General features: G+C 46.3%; 2 protein-coding genes and 1 long non-coding RNA gene across 3 annotated transcripts; all 3 read right to left on the reverse strand.

Annotated features, from left to right (window-relative positions):
- Positions 1–4,630: 4,630 nt before the first annotated feature.
- Positions 4,631–6,748, reverse strand: LOC113142043 (uncharacterized). Its single transcript, XR_003296903.1, has 3 exons — positions 6,614–6,748; positions 5,246–5,351; positions 4,631–5,160 (listed from the first exon to the last, which is right to left on the reverse strand). It is a non-coding gene; the product is annotated as an uncharacterized LOC113142043 (long non-coding RNA).
- A 5,085-nt stretch (positions 6,749–11,833) lies between these two features.
- LOC113125549 (uncharacterized) lies at positions 11,834–17,543 on the reverse strand. The gene is made up of 3 exons (XM_026299070.1): positions 17,376–17,543; positions 15,610–15,933; positions 11,834–12,186 (listed from the first exon to the last, which is right to left on the reverse strand). The coding sequence occupies exons 1-3, from the start codon at positions 17,515–17,517 to the stop codon at positions 11,834–11,836; spliced, it is 819 nt and encodes a 272-aa protein (XP_026154855.1). The 5' UTR covers positions 17,518–17,543.
- A 34-nt stretch (positions 17,544–17,577) lies between these two features.
- LOC113125551 (uncharacterized) lies at positions 17,578–19,646 on the reverse strand (the record flags this gene model as incomplete). The annotated part of the gene is made up of 5 exons (XM_026299071.1): positions 19,453–19,646; positions 18,989–19,327; positions 18,799–18,894; positions 17,902–18,225; positions 17,578–17,705 (listed from the first exon to the last, which is right to left on the reverse strand). Coding segments are annotated over exons 2-5 (807 nt in total), but the record flags the coding sequence as incomplete, so codon positions are not given.
- Between the last annotated feature and the right edge of the window lie 1,557 nt (positions 19,647–21,203).

The following is a 21,203-nucleotide window of genomic DNA, read 5'->3' on the forward strand; positions in this document are numbered from 1 at the left end:
GGAGGAAGGACACGACGAAGAAGGACACAGGGAGGAAGGACACGACGAAGAAGGACACAGGGAGGAAGGACACAGGGGGTCCAGTAAAGTCCAACAGGAATGAGAGAAGGAAGCAAGTGAAGGAACCATTGGGACATGAATGAATCCAGTGCAGTCAGTGATGTTACACTGCCCTCTGCTGGACACACAGCACATTACAGCCTGATCAGTCCACTGACAGGAGCTTTGGAACGGGTTGGAACGGGTTGGACCTGGTTCTGACAGACTTTCCATGAAGATGCGTCAATAGAAATCCCATGAAGAGCTTTGTCCTAAAAGTGGTTTGGACTTAAGGTTTGTGATCAATAATCGGCACATTAGTCTTTAATCAATGATCAGAATATGATCATTGATCGTGGAGCTGAACACATCATGTCAGACAACAGCACCATCTGCTGGATCCTCTCTGACATGGTGAACATGACACTGAGCTTTTAGGCCCAAACTTCAGTTTCTGCTGCTGCCTGATCAATACAGGGATCAGATCAATACAGAGCAGGATCCTTCAGCCTCATCAGTGCTGCTGTCTGTTCTGTTCCAGGAGGAAATCTTCCTCAGGATATTCAAGTTGGACTGGATCCACATAAAAACCCACATGAGCTGAAAAAATGTGCAGCCAACTGAACCGGGTCCAAACTCATCCTGACGGTTCTTTGTTCAGACTTTTCCACGTTCTCTGTGTTTTCCCACATCAGAGCCACTTCTCTTGCTTTTGATTTGCCTGATCAATAATCTGATTACTGGGGCCCAGTCCTGTCTTCTCTAAACTAAACCTCTGTAATGCAGCTCTTTCCTGCTGAGAGCCCCAACTCTCCATAACAACATGAGTCCGCTCTTCCTGACATTGGACCCATTTGATTTTGATGAGAATGTCTGAACCTCATTCTGTTCAACATGAGGTGCTCCTCCACCTACTTCCTGTCCCTCTGTGGACTGTCTGCTCTGACACAGATTATAAACGTTATGTCCTGCCTCACTTTCACAGTAAGGTCACATTGCTAATGTGTTAGCATCAAAAACACCGATGTGTTAGGGCTGCACCGAAATCGATTAATTCGATTACCCAAAAAACCTAAAAAAGATGAGAACATGGTGAAATGTGCTGTAAAGTAGAACTGGAGAACCACAATAACACTTCGTCAATGTTCAACATCTGGACAGAAAACATCCAGCTGTGAACCAGAGCTCACAAGGTAACGTCATGTTAACCTGTTTACACGATAGTGTTGTTGTCTCACACACTAACGAGGTGAACTACACACAGTTTCTAAATAAATATGAGCTGCTACAGTTTCCTCATCACTTCCTGTTCTTCTAGGCTGAAGAAGGTGACACCTCACAGACACTAGATGATGATAGAACCTTCACATTTTGTGTTTATTGTCATATCCACAGCAGGAAAACATGTTTACAATGAAATTCTTTCTTTGCTGTTAATGCCAAATAAATAAAAGGCAGTATAAGGACAGAGGAAATAAAAATACAACAATAACCAAATAGAAATACAGGCTATGAACAGTTGTAGTCCAAGGTACGTAAAAACCACAAGTGATAAAAATAACAGCAGTAACATCGTTAAATGTGTTGGTATTAAATTTTACACTGTTCCACCTACTGTAAGTATCTGAGATAAACCATCCATCCATCATCTAGACCCCCTTAGTCCTAACCAGGGTCCCAGGGATCTGCTGGAGCCTATCCCAGCTCTCTTTGGGCAGGGGTCCACCCTGGACAGGTCCCCAGTCCATCACAGGGCCACATAGAGACAAACAGCCCTGTTAGCGGTGAGCCTATTAGCTGTCTGATGGAAACACCCTGCTGAGCAGAAGCCTGCGGCTCATCACCTGCCTGGTCACGTTTCTAACTGGTGACTATGGTTATTGACGATTTAATGGAATGTGTCACTATTGAAATAAGGTAAGAACTATCGAATATTGATTAGTTGTATTTATAGAACTCCAGGATCATACATTGATGAATTCAATAGAACAATGTCTCAGCTATGACAAGGGTCTTTGTGTTGGTGGTCAGGTTAATATTTGTCTTTGCATTGTTTGAAATGAATGAGTTTCAGTTTTTGGAGCCAGCAGGGCAAATCCAGTGGAATAGAAATCGAATGTGATTGAGACAAGGTTCTTAGGAACGATTATAGATTATAGATCATGAGTTTTGTTGGAAACATAGATAGAACACATCAAGCATGAGGTATCAAAATCTGTTGGTATACTTTATCAAACTAGGAATTCACTAAACGAGAAACGTCTGCATGTTTTATATTCGTCACTTGTGTTTCCTTATTGGTAACATTGTGCTGACATTTGGGCAAATGCATGTAAAACAAATCAATACCCAATATTTAACCTACAAAGTAGGGCAGTAAAAATAATAAAGTTGGATTTTGTGCATTTACCAATCAAGTTTTTATAAAAATCCAACTTCTTAAAATTCATTGACATTGTGTATTTAAAAACTTTGGAGAATCTATTTCGTCTTGTAAACAAGAGTCTTCCTCTGAGCATCAAACCTTTTTGAAACGGAGAGATGGACATTATTTATGTTTAAGTATGGAAAAGCAGGACAAATGAGTAAAACTGGAATGAGCTTAATGATCATTGCAAGTTAATTACTTCCCAGGCAACGTTTTTTTAAAAAAGTTAAATATTTTATTATTCCAGACGTGTGAAGGATAACTGATTAATGAGAGAATGGAATGTATCATCTTAAATTTATGTGCAGTATATTGGCTGATTCTGAGTTGATGATGTTTTGATAATAAGCAAAACGCTTCAGTCTGACCAGGACATGTCCTTTAACTCACACATAAAACAAATTTCTAGAACTGCATTCTTTCACCTGCGCAACATTTCCAAAATTAGGAACATCCTGTCTCAAAATGATGCAGAAAAACTAGTCCATGCATTTGTTTCCTCAAGGCTAGATTACTGTAACTCATTACTATCTGGATGTCCCAATATCTCCATAAAAAGCCTCCAATTAATCCAGAATGCTGCAGCCAGACTCCTGACAGGAACTAGCAAGAGAGATCATATTTCTCCTATATTGGCTTCTCTTCATTGGCTCCCTGTAAAATATAGAATAGAATTTAAAATCCTTCTTCTCACATACAAATCCCTTCATAATCAAGCTCCTTCATACCTCGTCTCTGATTGGCACGAGTCGGCCTACAGGAGCGAGATGGACCATCTGGTGTCATGGTGCAGCACCAACAACCTGGAGCTCAACTCAACTCTCTCAAGACAGTGGAGATGATAGTTGATTTCAGGAAGGACCCAGCCCTCCACCCTGTCATCCTCTGTGACACTCCGGCGACGTCTGTCAGGTCCTTCCATTTCTTGGGCACCACCATCACCCAGGAGCTCAAGTGGGAGCAGAACATCAACCTCCTCACCAAGAGCATGTTCTTCCTGTGGCAGGTGAAGAAGTTTCACCTCCCTTCAAAGATGCTGGTAAACTTCTACACTGCCAACATCGAATCTATCATCACATCCTCCATCACGGTCTGGTTTACTGCAGCTAAGATAAGGCCAAGCTGAGGCTCCAGTCCATCAGGACCAGGACCTCACGCCACAAGAACAGTTTCTGCAACACAAGGCTGGACCTGAGCCTTTCCAGTAAACACACTAAAGGAACATCGGACACAGAACATCAGTCTCAGTCGCTGAACACGACAGCTGTTTCTGTTCTACTGCTCAGCCCGACTCACTTGACAGAGCAGGCAGTGAACATTTAGGAAAAGCTGGAGTCCCAACAAAGGACAAACATGACGTCAGAGCAAAGAGCTCACAGCAGCAATGAGGATGTGAAGTGTTTCTGAGGAATCAGCAGCCAAACCAATGGCCAACATGGCAGCCATCTTGTACTGGTCTAGTCAATTCAGTGACAGCAGGGCAGCTTCAATCCATTCAGGACTGTGCACAGAACATTTACAAGGACAGGAAACTGAGTGGGCTCCAGATCCATGTGAGTGTGCCAGTCTAGTCCCTGGGGATTGAGAAGTCTGAGGGCTTGTAGGAAGAAACTGATCCACAGTCTGGTTGTGAGGGCCTGGATGCTTCAGTCCCTGTTTCCAGGTGGCAGAAGGGTAAAGAGTGTGTCACCCACAATGCTCGTGGCTTAGCAGCTGCAGCGTGTGGTGTAAATGTGTGTGATGGAGGGAAGAGGGTCACCAGTGAACATCTCTGCTGTCCTTACTATGTGCTCTAGGGTCTCAAAGCCAAAGCAGGCAGTGCTGCAGCTGCTCGGGATGGTCTCTATAGTCCCTCTGTAGAAAGTGGGAGGATGGGGGGTGGGAGGTCGTCTTTCCTCAGCCTTCACAGGAACTAGAGCCCTGCTGGGTTTTCTTGGCTGTGCTAAACCCCATCAGATCAGGAAAAAAGATTTCCTTAAAGAATACAGAGAAGGAGGATTAAAACCTGAGATGTTGGAATCATGAATACTGAACTTTAAATGAAGGACCAGGTCTGGGTCTCTCTGCTGTCAGTGGTTTCTGATAACCTTGATTTCTTCTTGAAATGTGGTTGTGACATATCTACACTTCCTGTTAAAATATCTGTTTTCCACCATCAAGTCTTTTTCTGCTGGAACTTGATCTGCAAACACAGTTTGATCCTCATAAAGTTCCTTTGTGGAATAATAGAGTCAGAAGGAAGAAGGAAGAAATTTTTATTTGTGGCCAAATGGATGAAAAAGATATTTGGGTCGTCTGCTTGATGAAAATGGAAACTTATCAACACAGAATGAAATGAACAAAAACACAATTTAGAAAGTGCAGAAAAAGACGACTACAAATAACAAGCAGAATACCAGTGACATCACACCGATCACTGTGACATCACTGATCAATACTGATCAATAGTGAGTGTCAGACTGTGAGAGTCAGGAGGAGTCAGAGTGAAGAAGAAGACAAAGCGTCCTCTGTTCTTCATCCATCGTCCATCAGCTCCTTCACCTCCATTTTCTCTCTGATCCAAAGTCAGATCTGATCAATAATCAAAGACTGATCAAACTGATTGATCAGCCATCAGAGGAGTTGGATCAGTGGAGCTGCTTCTGTTCCTGATGTCCACTGATTCTTCTGTGTCCTGAAATCTCTTCACTGGTCTGCAGAGGAGACAGAAGACAGTCAGAGACAAACAACCAGAGACAAACAACCAAATAATCTCTGACCTTTGACTTTGAGCTCCACCTGTTTCTCCATCATGACTCTTCTCTCCCTGCTATAGACTCAGAGCCATCCTGATAGACTTTTTCGGACTCCGCCCCTGATTCCACCTCCACCTCCTCCTGTGGGACTGAGAGGACAACAGACACAACATGAGCTGGACAGACAGCAGCAGCAGCAGCACTGACACATTTTCTTTGACTGTATGAAGTGAAATATTTGTAGTGGAAACAGGTCTGACTGGTTCCAGTTTTTTAAACCTTGCCCTTGTCTTCTCAATGGTTGTTTAATGATAAAGTCTCTTATATGGGAACATTTTCTTTAATCTGGTCCTCATTGAGCAGCTTCACCTGTGGCTTCATGACAGCAGCAGAGGCCTGTTTATAGTTGTTAGCTGTTATCGCTCTCTGTCCTGACGACAAAAACCATCGAAAGAAGAACAGAGGGAGAAGGGGGCACATAAAATGCTGTCTACGGTAGTAATCTCTAACTGACAAACACAGGGTCCCACGACTTCCAGGTGTCTCCTCTCAAACATGCAGTCCATAAGGAAGAAGCTGGACAAGCTGGAGGCTCAGACCTCCTGGTTCTTTCAGAAACATGGTTGAAAGAAGCAAAAACAACAACGTGCTGTGTATTACCGGCTTTGGGCTTCCTGTCTGAATGGACAGGTCACCTCTCATAACAAATAAATCCATGGGCATAGCAATGGATGTAGTGTGCGTTACTGAACACATCCTTCACCTTTCTCTGCACTCCAACTGTGGCTCCCTTAATCACAGCAGCCCCATCATAGGCCTGAGCGATGAGTCTATTGGCTGGTCCTTAGGGGAGGGTAGTGCTTAGTGTCTCCAAAAGAGTGGTCGAAATTGTTTCGGCGACTGCATCCAAAACGCTTTTGAACATTGTTGCGGATGTCAATGTATTGTAGCACAAGCACCAGCTGCCAGTGGGTGGGAATATCAGTTGTCTCATCTTCCTGAATAAGAATACACAGGTCAGAGGGATCTGCTGGAGCCTATCCCATCTCTCTCTGGGTGAAAGGCAGGGGTCCACCCTGGACAGGTCCCCAGTCCATCACAGGGCCACATAGAGACAAACAACCTCACACACTCACACTCACTCCTATGGGCAATTTAGAGTCACCAATCAACCTGACATACATGTTTTTGGACTGTGGGAGGAAACCAGAGGACCTGGAGAAAACCCACACAAGCACAGGGAGAACATGCAGACTCCACACAGAAAGGCCCCTGATGGGTTTCAGATCAGGAACCTTCTTGCTGTGAGGCAACAGTGCTGACCACTATTCCACTATGCTGCCCAGCTTAGAGTATTACAAAGTATGGAAACAGTTAGCCTAGCATAAAGACTGGAAAACTTTAAATTGACCTGTGATGATGAGCTTCACTTGATTCTCCATCAGGACTCTTCCCTCCCTGGAGACTCTGCAGGTGAAGGTTCCTATTACTGTTGGATGTTTCAGGGTCAGACTGAGGTCTCCAGTTCTCAGCAGGTCTTTCTTCATCTCTGTTTTGTTTCTGTAAAACTCGTCCTGTTCTTGAGGTCGGTCAGAGCCGTCCTGATACACATGGACCTTCGTGTTGTACTCGTCCATCCACTCCACTGTGACGTCTTCAGGTAGGTCAGCTGTGGTTGTGAAGGGCAGCTGGACAGACTCCGCCCCTGATTCCATGTCCACCTCCACCTGTGGGACTGAGAGGACAACAGACACAACATGAGCTGGACAGACAGCAGCAGCAGCAGCACTGACACATTTTCTTTGACTGTATGAAGTGAAATATTTGTAGTGGAAACAGGTCTGACTGGTTCCAGTCTGAAATCTGTCCCATTGGTCCATTTAACAGAGACTGAGTCTGTGGTGTGTGAACAACCAACAGCACAACTCCCTGTTTCTTCACTAACTTAGTGTCATTGTCAAATGTCCAGATCAAACTTTTATTTACTGGCTCTGACTGAGGACTTTATGTGGACAAACTAAACTGACAAAGTTAAAGGTGGTGCTGTATAACACGAGGGTGGAGGAGGCTCTTTGAGATTTTACTGACACTGGAAAATGTCTCCAATGTTTGGGTCCAACACAAACCCAGAATCAGCTTAGCACAAAGACTTTGAACTGACCTCTGACCCTGAGCCACATTGGTTTCTCCATCAGGACTCTTCCCTCCCTGTAGACTCTGCAGGTGAAGGTTCCTATGACTGTTGGACGTGTCAGGGTCAGACTGAGGTCTCCAGTTCTCAGCAGGTCTTTCTTCATTTCTGTTCTGTTTCTGTAAAACTCGTCCTGTTCCTCAGGTCGGTCAGAGCCGTCCTGATACACATGGACCTTCCTGTTCTTCCAGTCCATCCAATCCACTGTGACGTCTTCAGGCAGGTCAGCTGTGGTTATGAAGGGCAGCTGGACAGACTCCGCCCCTGATTCCATGTCCACCTCCACCTGTGGGACTGAGAGGACAACAGACACAACATGAGCTGGACAGACAGCAGCAGCAGCAGCACTGACACAATTTCTTTGACTGTATGAAGTGAAATATTTGTAGTGGAAACAGGTCTGACTGGTTCCAGTCTGAAATCTGTCCCATTGGTCCATTTAACAGAGACTGAGTCTGTGGTGTGTGAACAACCAACAGCACAACTCCCTGTTTCTTCACTAACTTAGTGTCATTGTCAAATGTCCAGATCAAACCTTTATTTACTGTCTCTGACTGAGGACTTTATGTGGACAAACTAAACTGACAAAGTTAAAGGTGGTGCTGTATAACATGAGGGTGGAGGAGGCTCTTTAACATTTCACTGACACTGGAAAATGTCTCCAGTGTTTGGGCCCAACACAAACCTAGATTCAGCTTAGCAAAAAGACTTTGAACTGACCTCTGACCCTGAGCCACATTGGTTTCTCCACCAGGACTCTTCCCTCCCTGGAGACTCTGCAGGTGATAGTTCCTATGACTGTTGGATGTTTCAGGGTCAGACTGAGGTCTCGAAGTCTCAGCAGGTCTTTTTTCATTTCTGTTCTGTTTCTGTAAAACTTGTCCTGTTCTTCAGGTCGGTCAGAGCCGTCCTGATACACATGGACCTTCCTGTTCTTCCAGTCCATCCACTCCACTGTGACGTCTTCAGGCAGGTCAGCTGTGGTTATGAAGGGCAGCTGGACAGACTCCACCCCTGATTCCATGTCCACTTCCTCCTGTGGGACTGAAAGGACAACAGACACAACATGAGCTGGACAGACAGCAGCAGCAGCAGCACTGACACATTTTCTTTGACTGTATGAAGTGAAATATTTGTAGTGGAAACAGGTCTGACTGGTTCCAGTCTGAAATCTGTCCCATTGGTCCATTTAACAGAGACTGCGTCTGTGGTGTGTGAACAACCAACAGCACAACTCCCTGTTTCTTCACTAACTTAGTGTCATTGTCAAATATCCAGATCAAACCTTTATTTACTGGCTCTGACTGAGGACTTTTTGTGGACTAACTAAACTCACAAAGTTAAAGGTGGTGCTGTATAACACGAGGGTGGAGGAGGCTCTTTAACATTTCACTGACACTGGAAAGTGTCTTCAGTGTTTGGGTCCAACACAAACCCAGAGTCAGCTTAGCATAAAGACTTTGAACTGACCTCTGACCCTGAGCCACATAGGTTTCTCCATCAGGACTCTTCCCTCCCTGTAGACTCTGCAGGTGAAGGTTCCTATGACTGTTGGACGTGTCAGGGTCAGACTGAGGTCTCCAGTTCTCAGCAGGTCTTTCTTCATTTCTGTTCTGTTTCTGTAAAACTTGTCCTGTTCTTCAGGTCGGTCAGAGCCGTCCTGATACACATGGACCTTCCTGTTGTCCCAGTCCATCCACTCCACTGTGACATCTTCAGGTAGGTCAGCTGTGGTTGTGAAGGGCAGCTGGACAGACTCCACCCCTGATTCCACCACCACCTCCTCCACCTGTGGGACTGAGAGGACAACAGACACAACATGAGCTGGACAGACAGCAGCAGCAGCAGCACTGACACATTTTCTTTGACTGTATGAAGTGAAATATTTGTAGTGGAAACAGGTCTGACTGGTTCCAGTCTGAAATCTGTCCCATTGGTCCATTTAACAGAGACTGAGTCTGTGGTGTGTGAACAACCAACAGCACAACTCCCTGTTTCTTCACTAACTTAGTGTCATTGTCAAATGTCCAGATCAAACTTTTATTTACTGGCTCTGACTGAGGACTTTATGTGGACAAACTAAACTGACAAAGTTAAAGGTGGTGCTGTATAACACGAGGGTGGAGGAGGCTCTTTGAGATTTTACTGACACTGGAAAATGTCTCCAATGTTTGGGTCCAACACAAACCCAGAATCAGCTTAGCATAAAGACTTTGAACTGACCTCTGACCCTGAGCCACATTGGTTTCTCCATCAGGACTCTTCCCTCCCTGTAGACTCTGCAGGTGAAGGTTCCTATGACTGTTGGACGTGTCAGGGTCAGACTGAGGTCTCCAGTTCTCAGCAGGTCTTTCTTCATTTCTGTTCTGTTTCTGTAAAACTCGTCCTGTTCCTCAGGTCGGTCAGAGCCGTCCTGATACACATGGACCTTCCTGTTCTTCCAGTCCATCCAATCCACTGTGACATCTTCAGGCAGGTCAGCTGTGGCTATGAAGGGCAGCTGGACAGACTCCGCCCCTGATTCCATGTCCACCTCCACCTGTGGGACTGAGAGGACAACAGACACAACATGAGCTGGACAGACAGCAGCAGCAGCAGCACTGACACATTTTCTTTGACTGTATGAAGTGAAATATTTGTAGTGGAAACAGGTCTGACTGGTTCCAGTCTGGAATCTGTCCCATTGGTCCATTTAACAGAGACTGAGTCTGTGGTGTGTGAACAACCAACAGCACAACTCCCTGTTTCTTCACTTAGTGTCATTGTCAAATGTCCAGATCAAACCTTTATTTACTGTCTCTGACTGAGGACTTTATGTGGACAAACTAAACTGACAAAGTTAAAGGTGGTGCTGTATAACATGAGGGTGGAGGAGGCTCTTTAACATTTCACTGACACTGGAAAATGTCTCCAGTGTTTGGGCCCAACACAAACGCAGATTCAGCTTAGCATAAAGACTTTGAACTGACCTCTGACCCTGAGCCACATTGGTTTCTCCATCAGGACTCTTCCCTCCCTGGAGACTCTGCAGGTGAAGGTTCCTATGACTGTTGGATGTTTCAGGGTCAGACTGAGGTCTCGAAGTCTCAGCAGGTCTTTTTTCATTTCTGTTCTGTTTCTGTAAAACTTGTCCTGTTCTTCAGGTCGGTCAGAGCCGTCCTGATACACATGGACCTTCCTGTTCTTCCAGTCCATCCACTCCACTGTGACGTCTTCAGGCAGGTCAGCTGTGGTTATGAAGGGCAGCTGGACAGACTCCACCCCTGATTCCATGTCCACTTCCTCCTGTGGGACTGAAAGGACAACAGACACAACATGAGCTGGACAGACAGCAGCAGCAGCAGCAGTGACACATTTTCTTGGACTGTATGAAGTGAAATACTTGTAGTGGAAACAGGTCTGACTGGTTCCAGTCTGAAATCTGTCCCATTGGTCCATTTAACAGAGACAGAGTCTGTGGTGTGTGAACAACTAACAGCACAACTCCCTGTTTCTTCACTAACTTTGTGTCATTGTCAAATGTCCAGATCAAACCTTTATTTACTGGCTCTGACTGAGGACTTTTTGTGGACTAACTAAACTCACAAAGTTAAAGGTGGTGCTGTATAACATGAGGGTGGAGGAGGCTCTTTAACATTTCACTGACACTGGAAAGTGTCTTCAGTGTTTGGGTCCAACACAAACCCAGAGTCAGCTTAGCATAAAGACTTTGAACTGACCTCTGACCCTGAGCCAAATAGGTTTCTCCATCAGGACTCTTCCCTCCCTGTAGACTCTGCAGGTGAAGGTTCCTATGACTGTTGGACGTGTCAGGGTCAGACTGAGGTCTCCAGTTCTCAGCAGGTCTTTCTTCATTTCTGTTCTGTTTCTGAACAACTTGTCCTGTTCTTCAGGTCGGTCAGAGCCGTCCTGATACACATGGACCTTCCTGTTCTTCCAGTCCATCCACTCCACTGTGACGTCTTCAGGCAGGTCAGCTGTGGTTATGAAGGGCAGCTGGACAGACTCCACCCCTGATTCCATGTCCACCTCCACCTGTGGGACTGAGAGGACAACAGACACAACATGAGCTGGACAGACAGCAGCAGCAGCAGCACTGACACATTTTCTTTGACTGTATGAAGTGAAATATTTGTAGTGGAAACAGGTCTGACTGGTTCCAGTCTGAAATCTGTCCCATTGGTCCATTTAACAGAGACTGAGTCTGTGGTGTGTGAACAACCAACAGCACAACTCCCTGTTTCTTCACTAACTTAGTGTCATTGTCAAATGTCCAGATCAAACTTTTATTTACTGGCTCTGACTGAGGACTTTATGTGGACTAACTAAACTGACAAAGTTAAAGGTGGTGCTGTATAACACGAGGGTGGAGGAGGCTCTTTAACATTTCACAGACACTGGAAAGTGTCTTCAGTGTTTAGATCCAACACAAGTCCAGCGTCAGCTTAGCATAAAGACTTTGAACTGACCTCTGACCCTGAGCCACATTGGTTTCTCCATCAGGACTCTTCCCTCCCTGGAGACTCTGCAGGTGAAGGTTCCTATGACTGTTGGACGTGTCAGGGTCAGACTGAGGTCTCCAGTTCTCAGCAGGTCTTTCTTCATTTCTGTTCTGTTTCTGTAAAACTCGTCCTGTTCCTCAGGTCGGTCAGAGCCGTCCTGATACACATGGACCTTCCTGTTCTTCCAGTCCATCCAATCCACTGTGACATCTTCAGGCAGGTCAGCTGTGGCTATGAAGGGCAGCTGGACAGACTCCACCCCTGATTCCATGTCCACTTCCTCCTGTGGGACTGAAAGGACAACAGACACAACATGAGCTGGACAGACAGCAGCAGCAGCAGTGACACATTTTCTTTGACTGTATGAAGTGAAATATTTGTAGTGGAAACAGGTCTGACTGGTTCCAGTCTGAAATCTGTCCCATTGGTCCATTTAACAGAGACTGAGTCTGTGGTGTGTGAACAACCAACAGCACAACTCCCTGTTTCTTCACTAACTTTGTGTCATTGTCAAATGTCCAGATCAAACCTTTATTTACTGGCTCTGACTGAGGACTTTATGTGGACTAACTAAACTGACAAAGTTAAAGGTGGTGCTGTATAACACGAGGCTGGAGTAGGCTCTTTAACATTTCACTGATACTGGAAAATGTCTCCAGTGTTTGGGCCCAACACAAACCTAGATTCAGCTTAGCAAAAAGACTTTGAACTGACCTCTGACCCTGAGCCACATTGGTTTCTCCATCAGGACTCTTCCCTCCCTGGACACTCTACAGGTGAAGGTTCCTATGACTTTTGGACGTGTCAGGGTCAGACTGAGGTCTCGAAGTCTCAGCAGGTCTTTCTTCATTTCTGTTCTGTTTCTGTAAAACTTGTCCTGTTCTTCAGGTCGGTCAGAGCCGTCCTGATACACATGGATCTTCCTGTTCTTCCAGTCCATCCACTCCACTCTCACGTCTTCAGGCAGGTCAGCTGTGGCTATGAAGGGCAACTGGACAGACTCCACCCCTGATTCCATGTCCACTTCCTCCTGTGGGACTGAGAGGACAACAGACACAACATGAGCTGGACAGACAGCAGCAGCAGCAGCACTGACACATTTTCTTGGACTGTATGAAGTGAAATACTTGTAGTGGAAACAGGTCTGACTGGTTCCAGTCTGAAATCTGTCCCATTGGTCCATTTAACAGAGACAGAGTCTGTGGTGTGTGAACAACTAACAGCACAACTCCCTGTTTCTTCACTAACTTAGTGTCATTGTCAAATGTCCAGATCAAACCTTTATTTACTGGCTCTGACTGAGGACTTTATGTGGACTAACTAAACTCACAAAGTTAAAGGTGGTGCTGTATAACACGAGGGTGGAGGAGGCTCTTTAACATTTCACTGACACTGGAAAGTGTCTTCAGTGTTTGGGTCCAACACAAACCCAGAGTCAGCTTAGCATAAAGACTTTGAACTGACCTCTGACCCTGAGCCACATTGGTTTCTCCATCAGGACTCTTCCCTCCCTGTAGACTCTGCAGGTGAAGGTTCCTATGACTGTTGGACGTGTCAGGGTCAGACTGAGGTCTCCAGTTCTCAGCAGGTCTTTCTTCATTTCTGTTCTGTTTCTGAACAACTTGTCCTGTTCTTCAGGTCGGTCAGAGCCGTCCTGATACACATGGACCTTCCTGTTCTTCCAGTCCATCCACTCCACTGTGACGTCTTCAGGCAGGTCAGCTGTGGCTATGAAGGGCAGCTGGACAGACTCCGCCCCTGATTCCATGTCCACCTCCACCTGTGGGACTGAGAGGACAACAGACACAACATGAGCTGGACAGACAGCAGCAGCAGCAGCACTGACACATTTTCTTTGACTGTATGAAGTGAAATATTTGTAGTGGAAACAGGTCTGACTGGTTCCAGTCTGAAATCTGTCCCATTGGTCCATTTAACAGAGACTGAGTCTGTGGTGTGTGAACAACCAACAGCACAACTTCCTGTTTCTTAACTAACTTAGTGTCATTGTCAAATGTCCAGATCAAACCCTTATTTACTGGCTCTGACTGAGGACTTTATGTGGACAAACTAAACTGACAAAGTTAAAGGTGGTGCTGTATAACACGAGGGTGGAGGAGGCTCTTTAACATTTCACTGACACTGGAAAGTGTCTTCAGTGTTTGGGTCCAACACAAGTCCAGCGTCAGGTTAGCATAAAGACTTTGAACTGACCTCTGACCCTGAGCCACATTGGTTTCTCCATCAGGACTCTTCCCTCCCTGGAGACTCTGCAGGTGAAGGTTCCTATGACTGTTGGACGTGTCATGGTCAGACTGAGGTCTCCAGGTCTCAGCAGGTCTTTCTTCATCTCTGTTCTTTTTCTGTAAAACTCGTCCTGTTCCTCAGGTCGGTCAGAGCCGTCCTGATACACATGGACCTTCCTGTTCTTCCAGTCCATCCACTCCACTGTGACGTCTTCAGGCAGGTCAGCTGTGGCTATGAAGGGCAGCTGGACAGACTCCGCCCCTGATTCCATGTCCACCTCCACCTGTGGGACTGAGAGGACAACAGACACAACATGAGCTGGACAGACAGCAGCAGCAGCAGCACTGACACATTTTCTTTGACTGTATGAAGTGAAATATTTGTAGTGGAAACAGGTCTGACTGGTTCCAGTCTGAAATCTGTCCCATTGGTCCATTTAACAGAGACTGAGTCTGTGGTGTGTGAACAACCAACAGCACAACTCCCTGTTTCTTCACTAACTTAGTGTCATTGTCAAATGTCCAGATCAAACTTTTATTTACTGGCTCTGACTGAGGACTTTATGTGGACTAACTAAACTGACAAAGTTAAAGGTGGTGCTGTATAACATGAGGGTGGAGTAGGCTCTTTAACATTTCACTGATACTGGAAAATGTCTCCAGTGTTTGGGCCCAACACAAACCTAGATTCAGCTTAGCAAAAGGACTTTGAACTGACCTCTGACCCTGAGCCACATTGGTTTCTCCATCAGGACTCTTCCCTCCCTGGACACTCTACAGGTGAAGGTTCCTATGACTTTTGGACGTGTCAGGGTCAGACTGAGGTCTCGAAGTCTCAGCAGGTCTTTCTTCATTTCTGTTCTGTTTCTGAACAACTTGTCCTGTTCTTCAGGTCGGTCAGAGCCATCCTGATACACATGGACCTTCCTGTTCTTCCAGTCCATCCACTCCACTGTGACGTCTTCAGGTAGGTCAGCTGTGGCTATGAAGGGCAGCTGGACAGACTCCATCCCTGATTCCATGTCCACTTCCTCCTGTGGGACTGAGAGGACAACAGACACAACATGAGCTGGACAGACAGCAGCAGCAGCAACACTGACACATTTTCTTGGACTGTATGAAGTGAAATATTTGTAGTGGAAACAGGTCTGACTGGTTCCAGTCTGAAATCTGTCCCATTGGTCCATTTAACAGAGACTGAGTCTGTGGTGTGTGAACAACTAACAGCACAACTCCCTGTTTCTTCACTAACTTTGTGTCATTGTCAAATATCCAGATCAAACCTTTATTTACTGGCTCTGACTGAGGACTTTTTGTGGACTAACTAAACTTACAAAGTTAAAGGTGGTGCTGTATAACATGAGGGTGGAGGAGGCTCTTTAACATTTCACTGACACTGGAAAGTGTCTTCAGTGTTTGGGTCCAACACAAGCCCAGAGTCAGCTTAGCATAAAGACTTTGAACTGACCTCTGACCCTGAGCCACATTGGTTTCTCCACCAGGACTCTTCCCTCCCTGTAGACTCTGCAGGTGAAGGTTCCTATTACTGTTGGACGTGTCAGGGTCAGACTGAGGTCTCCAGTTCTCAGCAGGTCTTTCTTCATCTCTGTTGTGTTTCTGTAAAACTTGTCCTGTTCCTTAAGTCGGTCAGAGCCGTCCTGATACACATGGACCTTCCTGTTCTTCCAGTCCATCCACTCCACTGTGATGTCTCCAGGCAGGTCAGCTACTGTTATGAAGGGCAGCTGGACAGACTCCACCCCTGATTCCATGTCCACTTCCTCCTGTGGGACTGAGAGGACAACAGACACAACATGAGCTGGACAGACAGCAGCAGCAGCAGCACTGACACATTTTCTTTGACTGTATGAAGTGAAATATTTGTAGTGGAAACAGGTCTGACTGGTTCCAGTCTGAAATCTGTCCCATTGGTCCATTTAACAGAGACTGAGTCTGTGGTGTGTGAACAACTAACAGCACAACTCCCTGTTTCTTCACTAACTTAGTGTCATTGTCAAATGTCCAGATCAAACCTTTATTTACTGGCTCTGACTGAGGATTAGTGGCCCATGATGGGACTCCACTAACTGGGAGGACAAACTGCACATTTCCATGTTTCTATGTCATTTTGGTTTGTTGACGTTTCCTTTGAGACACAAATGAACAAGGACACAGAAATGATGCCACAGAGGCTCTTTGCCCTGCAGAGCCCCCTGAAGCTGCAGTGTGGTGGAGGAGGACTCTGCTCCCCGGACTGAAATCCACAGCAACTCTCTGCTTTAACCCACTGGGTTTGTTCATGGCTCTGACTTTGACTCTGTTTCTGCTTTTATTGATCCATTGATTTTGTTGTTTGTTTCAGTATCAAGGGACTGAGCTAAGGAGACTATTAATAAAACCATCCAGAAACTGGATCCTACAGAAGAAAAAGTGTCTTAAAGAGCTTGGCAGGAATTCCATCCAAGGGACAGTGTGGTGGAAAATCTACTTTATGAACTTTGAGCAGACTTTCATGGTGACGTCTTAAAGAGCAGAGAGGGACTTAGTGCTCTGAGAGGAACAGAACAAAGAAAAGTCCACTCAACCAAAACAGAGCAAGTAAAGAGAACCTACATGAGTCTATGGATTGAACTGCTCCTGATGTAAACTTCATGAAAACTAAGTACAGGGATGGAGCTGTAAAGCCTGAACTGAAGCAGTGTGTAAGGACAGAAGAGAGGCTGAGGAGAATTAGTTAAAAACAACAACAACAATCAAAGACCAGACAAATCAGCCGAAACAGTTTTCTTTGGATCCTCCAGAGCCTCGGAGTCTCAGAGTGGACCATGACCGTGCCCCTCGAGCATCACCGTCACCATTAACAGACTGACTCTATGTGATCACGTCCATCATCAACCAGACGGCACAACAGACAGTGGTTTCTGGGGGTTTCCCTGTTTCCAGCTGGACCAGAGGCCCCACTGCTGAGCACCATGGTGGAAGCAGCAGGTCCTCAGAGACCACAGCTGGTTTCTGTCTACAGTCAGAGGCTGATATCAAAGAAGCCAAGACTCATGTGCCTCACCTGAAAGACTCTGGTGATGAGCTGCCTGATGAACTAACCATCTTCTGCCAAGAGTTCAGTCGCACTGAGGCTGAACTGAAGCATCTTCTCATGTTGCTGCCTGAGCTCATCACAAAGTATGGAAACAGTTAGCTTAGCTTAACATGAAAACTGGGAACACTTTAACTGACCTGTGATGTTGATTTTCACTTCTTTCCCCATCAGGACTCTTCCCTCCCTGTAGACTCTGCAGGTGAAGGTGTCTGCGTCTCTGATTGATGGGTATTTCAGTGTCAGACTGAGGTCTCCAGTTCTCAGCAGGTCTTTCTTCATCTCTGTTCTGTTTCTGTAAAACTCGTCCTGTTCTTCAGGTCGGTCAGAGCCGTCCTGATACACATGGACCTTCCTGTTGTACATGTCCATCCACTCCACTGTGACGTCTTCAGGCAGGTCAGCTGTGGTTATGAAGGGCAGCTGGACAGACTCCACCCGTGATACCACCTCAACCTCCACCTGTTGGCCTGAGAGGACAACACACTTAACATTAGCTGGACAGACAGCAGCAGGCGGCTGTGATCTCTCTCTGATCCACACATGAAGCTTTTTAAACCCTGACAGAGTAGATTGGACTCGGTCTAACAGAATTTCTCCTCTAGATCTAGGACTCAAGACTGGGACAGTTAGCTTAGCTTAGCTTAGCTTAGCATAATGACTGACCTTTGATTTTGAGCTCCACCAGTTTCTCCATCAGGACTCTTCCCTCCCTGTAGACTCTGCAGGTGAAGGTGTTTGTGTCTCTGATTGATGGATATTTCAGGGTCAGACTGAAGTCTCCAATTTTCAGGAGGTCTTTCTTCATCTCTGTTCTGTTTCTGTAAAACCAGAACTGTTCTTCAGGTCGGTCAGAGCCGTCCTGATACACATGGACCTTCCTGTTGTCCTTGTCCGTCCACTCCACTGTTGAGACTTGAAGCAGGTTAACTAAAGCTCTGCAGGGCAGATGGACAGACTCCTCCCCCAAGTCCACCTCCACCTGTGGGACTGAGAGGACAACAGACACAACATGAGCTGGACAGACAGCAGCAGGACTGACAGACAGCAGCTCCCTGTTCCATCCTTCTCTAACAGAAACCAATGGAAACTAGTTTGTGAATGAAGACATGTTTCATTGTTCCTGACATTTGGAGCAGTTCCCAAAGAACGAGTCAGGAACCAATCAGATGAATGAATCAGTAACAGTGTTCCTGAAGAACTGACTCAGGGACTGTGCAGTCCATGATGACAAAGGACTGAGACCAGACTCTGAGACTCTGTTAGTGAGATTATTGGGAAACTACAGTTACAGACAAAATCCAACAATTACACAGCTGGATAGAAAAGGTCAGAAACAACAAGAACATGTTTGTTGTCTGGTCCCATTGGACTGGAACTGGACTAATGACTGCAGTGTTACTGAAGTCCAGGTTTCAGTCCTGATTGAGGATCATCAGCAGCTACTAATTAGAGACTGATTCATTCTGTGTTTGGTCCTGAAATGAGCTGAGACACAGTCAAAGATCAACTACAGGAAACATGGTAAGCAACAGCATTATGGGTAATGTAGTAGTGACATACCTGTCCTGAAGTAGTAACAATATATGAAAAGACCCACAGCAACAGCAACAACCACAAGAACAGACACAAGACCTTTGGCCCAGGGTGGAAATGGATCTGTGAAGAAGAGACACAAAGAACAACATGACCTCTGACCTGCACCTACAGCTGTGACCTTTGACCTGTACCTACAGCAGGTGTCGGTGCTGACCTTTGACCTGCAGCTCTACATCTGCCAGTCTTCGTTCGTTTCCAAACGCTGTGATGGTGCAGGTGTAGGTGCCGCTGTCAGAGAGGCGGGGTTTTCTCAGAGTGAGGCTCAGGTCTCCAGTTTTCAGAGCATCAATTTTCATCGATGTTCGCTCGCTGTAATGCTGGTTTTGGTCTATGAGAATGTCACCTCGTAGGTCGCGCTGGTGGACAGTTGAAGGCGTGAAGTCATTGTGGCTCCACGCCACTGTGGGGTTCATAGGTAGTGAAGACACCTGACAGGGCAGCAGGACTGACTCCTCCCCCTCATACACCTCTACACCAAAGGCATGCTGGGAAACTGTGAGGACACAGAGACAGAAACGTGCATCAGTGGTTCAAACTGGACTCAGATGTTGTTGCTGACTAACACTTGTACAAACCAAATGACAAAGTTGGACTTTGGATCAGCAGAGTCAAACTAACAATGATCAGGGGCAGGAAGTGCTCAGATTGTTGGGACCTGGACTGGAAAGTCCCTGTTTGCCTTAAATGCAGCGGCTGCTCAGACCACAGGCCATTAGTTTGTTTCTGGGGAACAAATCATCAGAAGCAGTGGAGAGTGGAGACATCCATCAGTGGCAGAGTCTCCTCAGGTGTGTTTGGTACCTGCCTACCACAGGTATGTAGACTGGACTGGACTTGCAGGGCAGGTTTGTTACCGAGTCTTTCCTTCCTCAGAAACTCAGACCAGTCTGATCTGGCTCCCTGGATCAAGGGCCACCATTCTATTTCATTGACAGATGCATACTGCAAGATGAAATTAATGTAAATTTGCCTGCTGCTGCTGCCGTCCTGCATTTCTGTACGTGTCTGTATGTGCCTGTATCACTCTGGCATCAGAAATGTGCCCTCTGCGGCCATTTACAAAATCCCACACCTCAGTTTTGGTAGTCCTGTCAAATAAAAATTTACAATGATAAATGTAGGTTTGCTTGGCAATGGCTTGTGTGGCCTTTGCCACCGGTCCTGTTCATTACTTTTATGGACAGAATTTTTAGGTGCAGCCAGGGGCCGGAGGGAGTCCAGTTCGGGGACCACAGGATCTCATCACTGCTTTTTGCAGAGGATGATGTCCTGTTGGCTCCATCAATACAGGATCTCCAGTGTGTCTTGGGGCAGTTTGCAACCGAGTGTGAAGTGGCTGGGATGAGAATCAGCACCATCAAGTCTGAGGCCATGGTACTCAACCAGAAAAAGGTGGCTTGCCATCTCCAGGCCAGGGGAGAGATCCTGCCTCAGGTGGAGGGGTTCAAGTACCTTGGGGTCTTGTTGACGAGTGAGGGAAGGACAGAACGTGACATTGACAGACGGATCGGGGCATCGGCAGCAGTAATGCGGTCGGTGTACCGGTCCGTTGTGGTGAAGAAGGAGCTGAGCCGGAAGGCAAAGCTCTCGATTTACCGGTCAATCTACGTTCCTACTCTCACCTATGGTCATGAGCTCTGGGTCACGACCGAAAGAACAAGATCACGGATACAAGCGGCTGAAATGAGCTTCCTCCGCAGGGTGGCCGGGCGCTCCCTTAGAGATAGGGTGAGGAGCCCGGTCACCTGGGAGGAGCTCGGAGTAGAGCCGCTGCTCCTCCACATCGAGAGGAGTCAGCTGAGGTGACTCAGGCATCTGTTGCGGATGCCTCCTGGGCGCCACTCTGGGGAGGTGTTCTAGGCATGTCCCACCGGGAGGAGGCCTTGGAGAAGACAGGGTTTGACGTCGGTGCAGGTTGCAGATCACTTGAAGGCCGTTCATCGGCACTTGCGGCTATATTTGATTTTATTATTCTACTTATTTTATCTATAGAGCCCTTTGGTCAACTGAGGTTGTTTTATACGTGATATATAAATAAACTTGATTGGTTGATTTATTGATGGGCAGCACGGTGGGTCAGTGGTTAGCATTGCTGCCTCACAGCAAGAAGGTTCCTGGTTTGAAACCCATCAGGGGCCTTTCTGTGTGGAGAATGTTCTCCCTGTGCTAGGAACAAGCGGGTATAGATGATGGATGGTTGATTGATTTGGGTCTCAGTTCATTTTTGATTCTCTATGGAATATTGAAATTTCTCAAACTTTTCACACAATCAAAAGCCACAACTAATGTAGATAAGATTAATAAAATAAATAATGTGTGTGAGGCCTTCAGGGCTGTGAACTCTTGGACTCTGTGAGTAAACACACATT

The sequence above is a fragment of the Mastacembelus armatus genome, chromosome 18 (assembly GCF_900324485.2).
Source record: "Mastacembelus armatus chromosome 18, fMasArm1.2, whole genome shotgun sequence".
Taxonomy (NCBI): domain Eukaryota; kingdom Metazoa; phylum Chordata; class Actinopteri; order Synbranchiformes; family Mastacembelidae; genus Mastacembelus; species Mastacembelus armatus.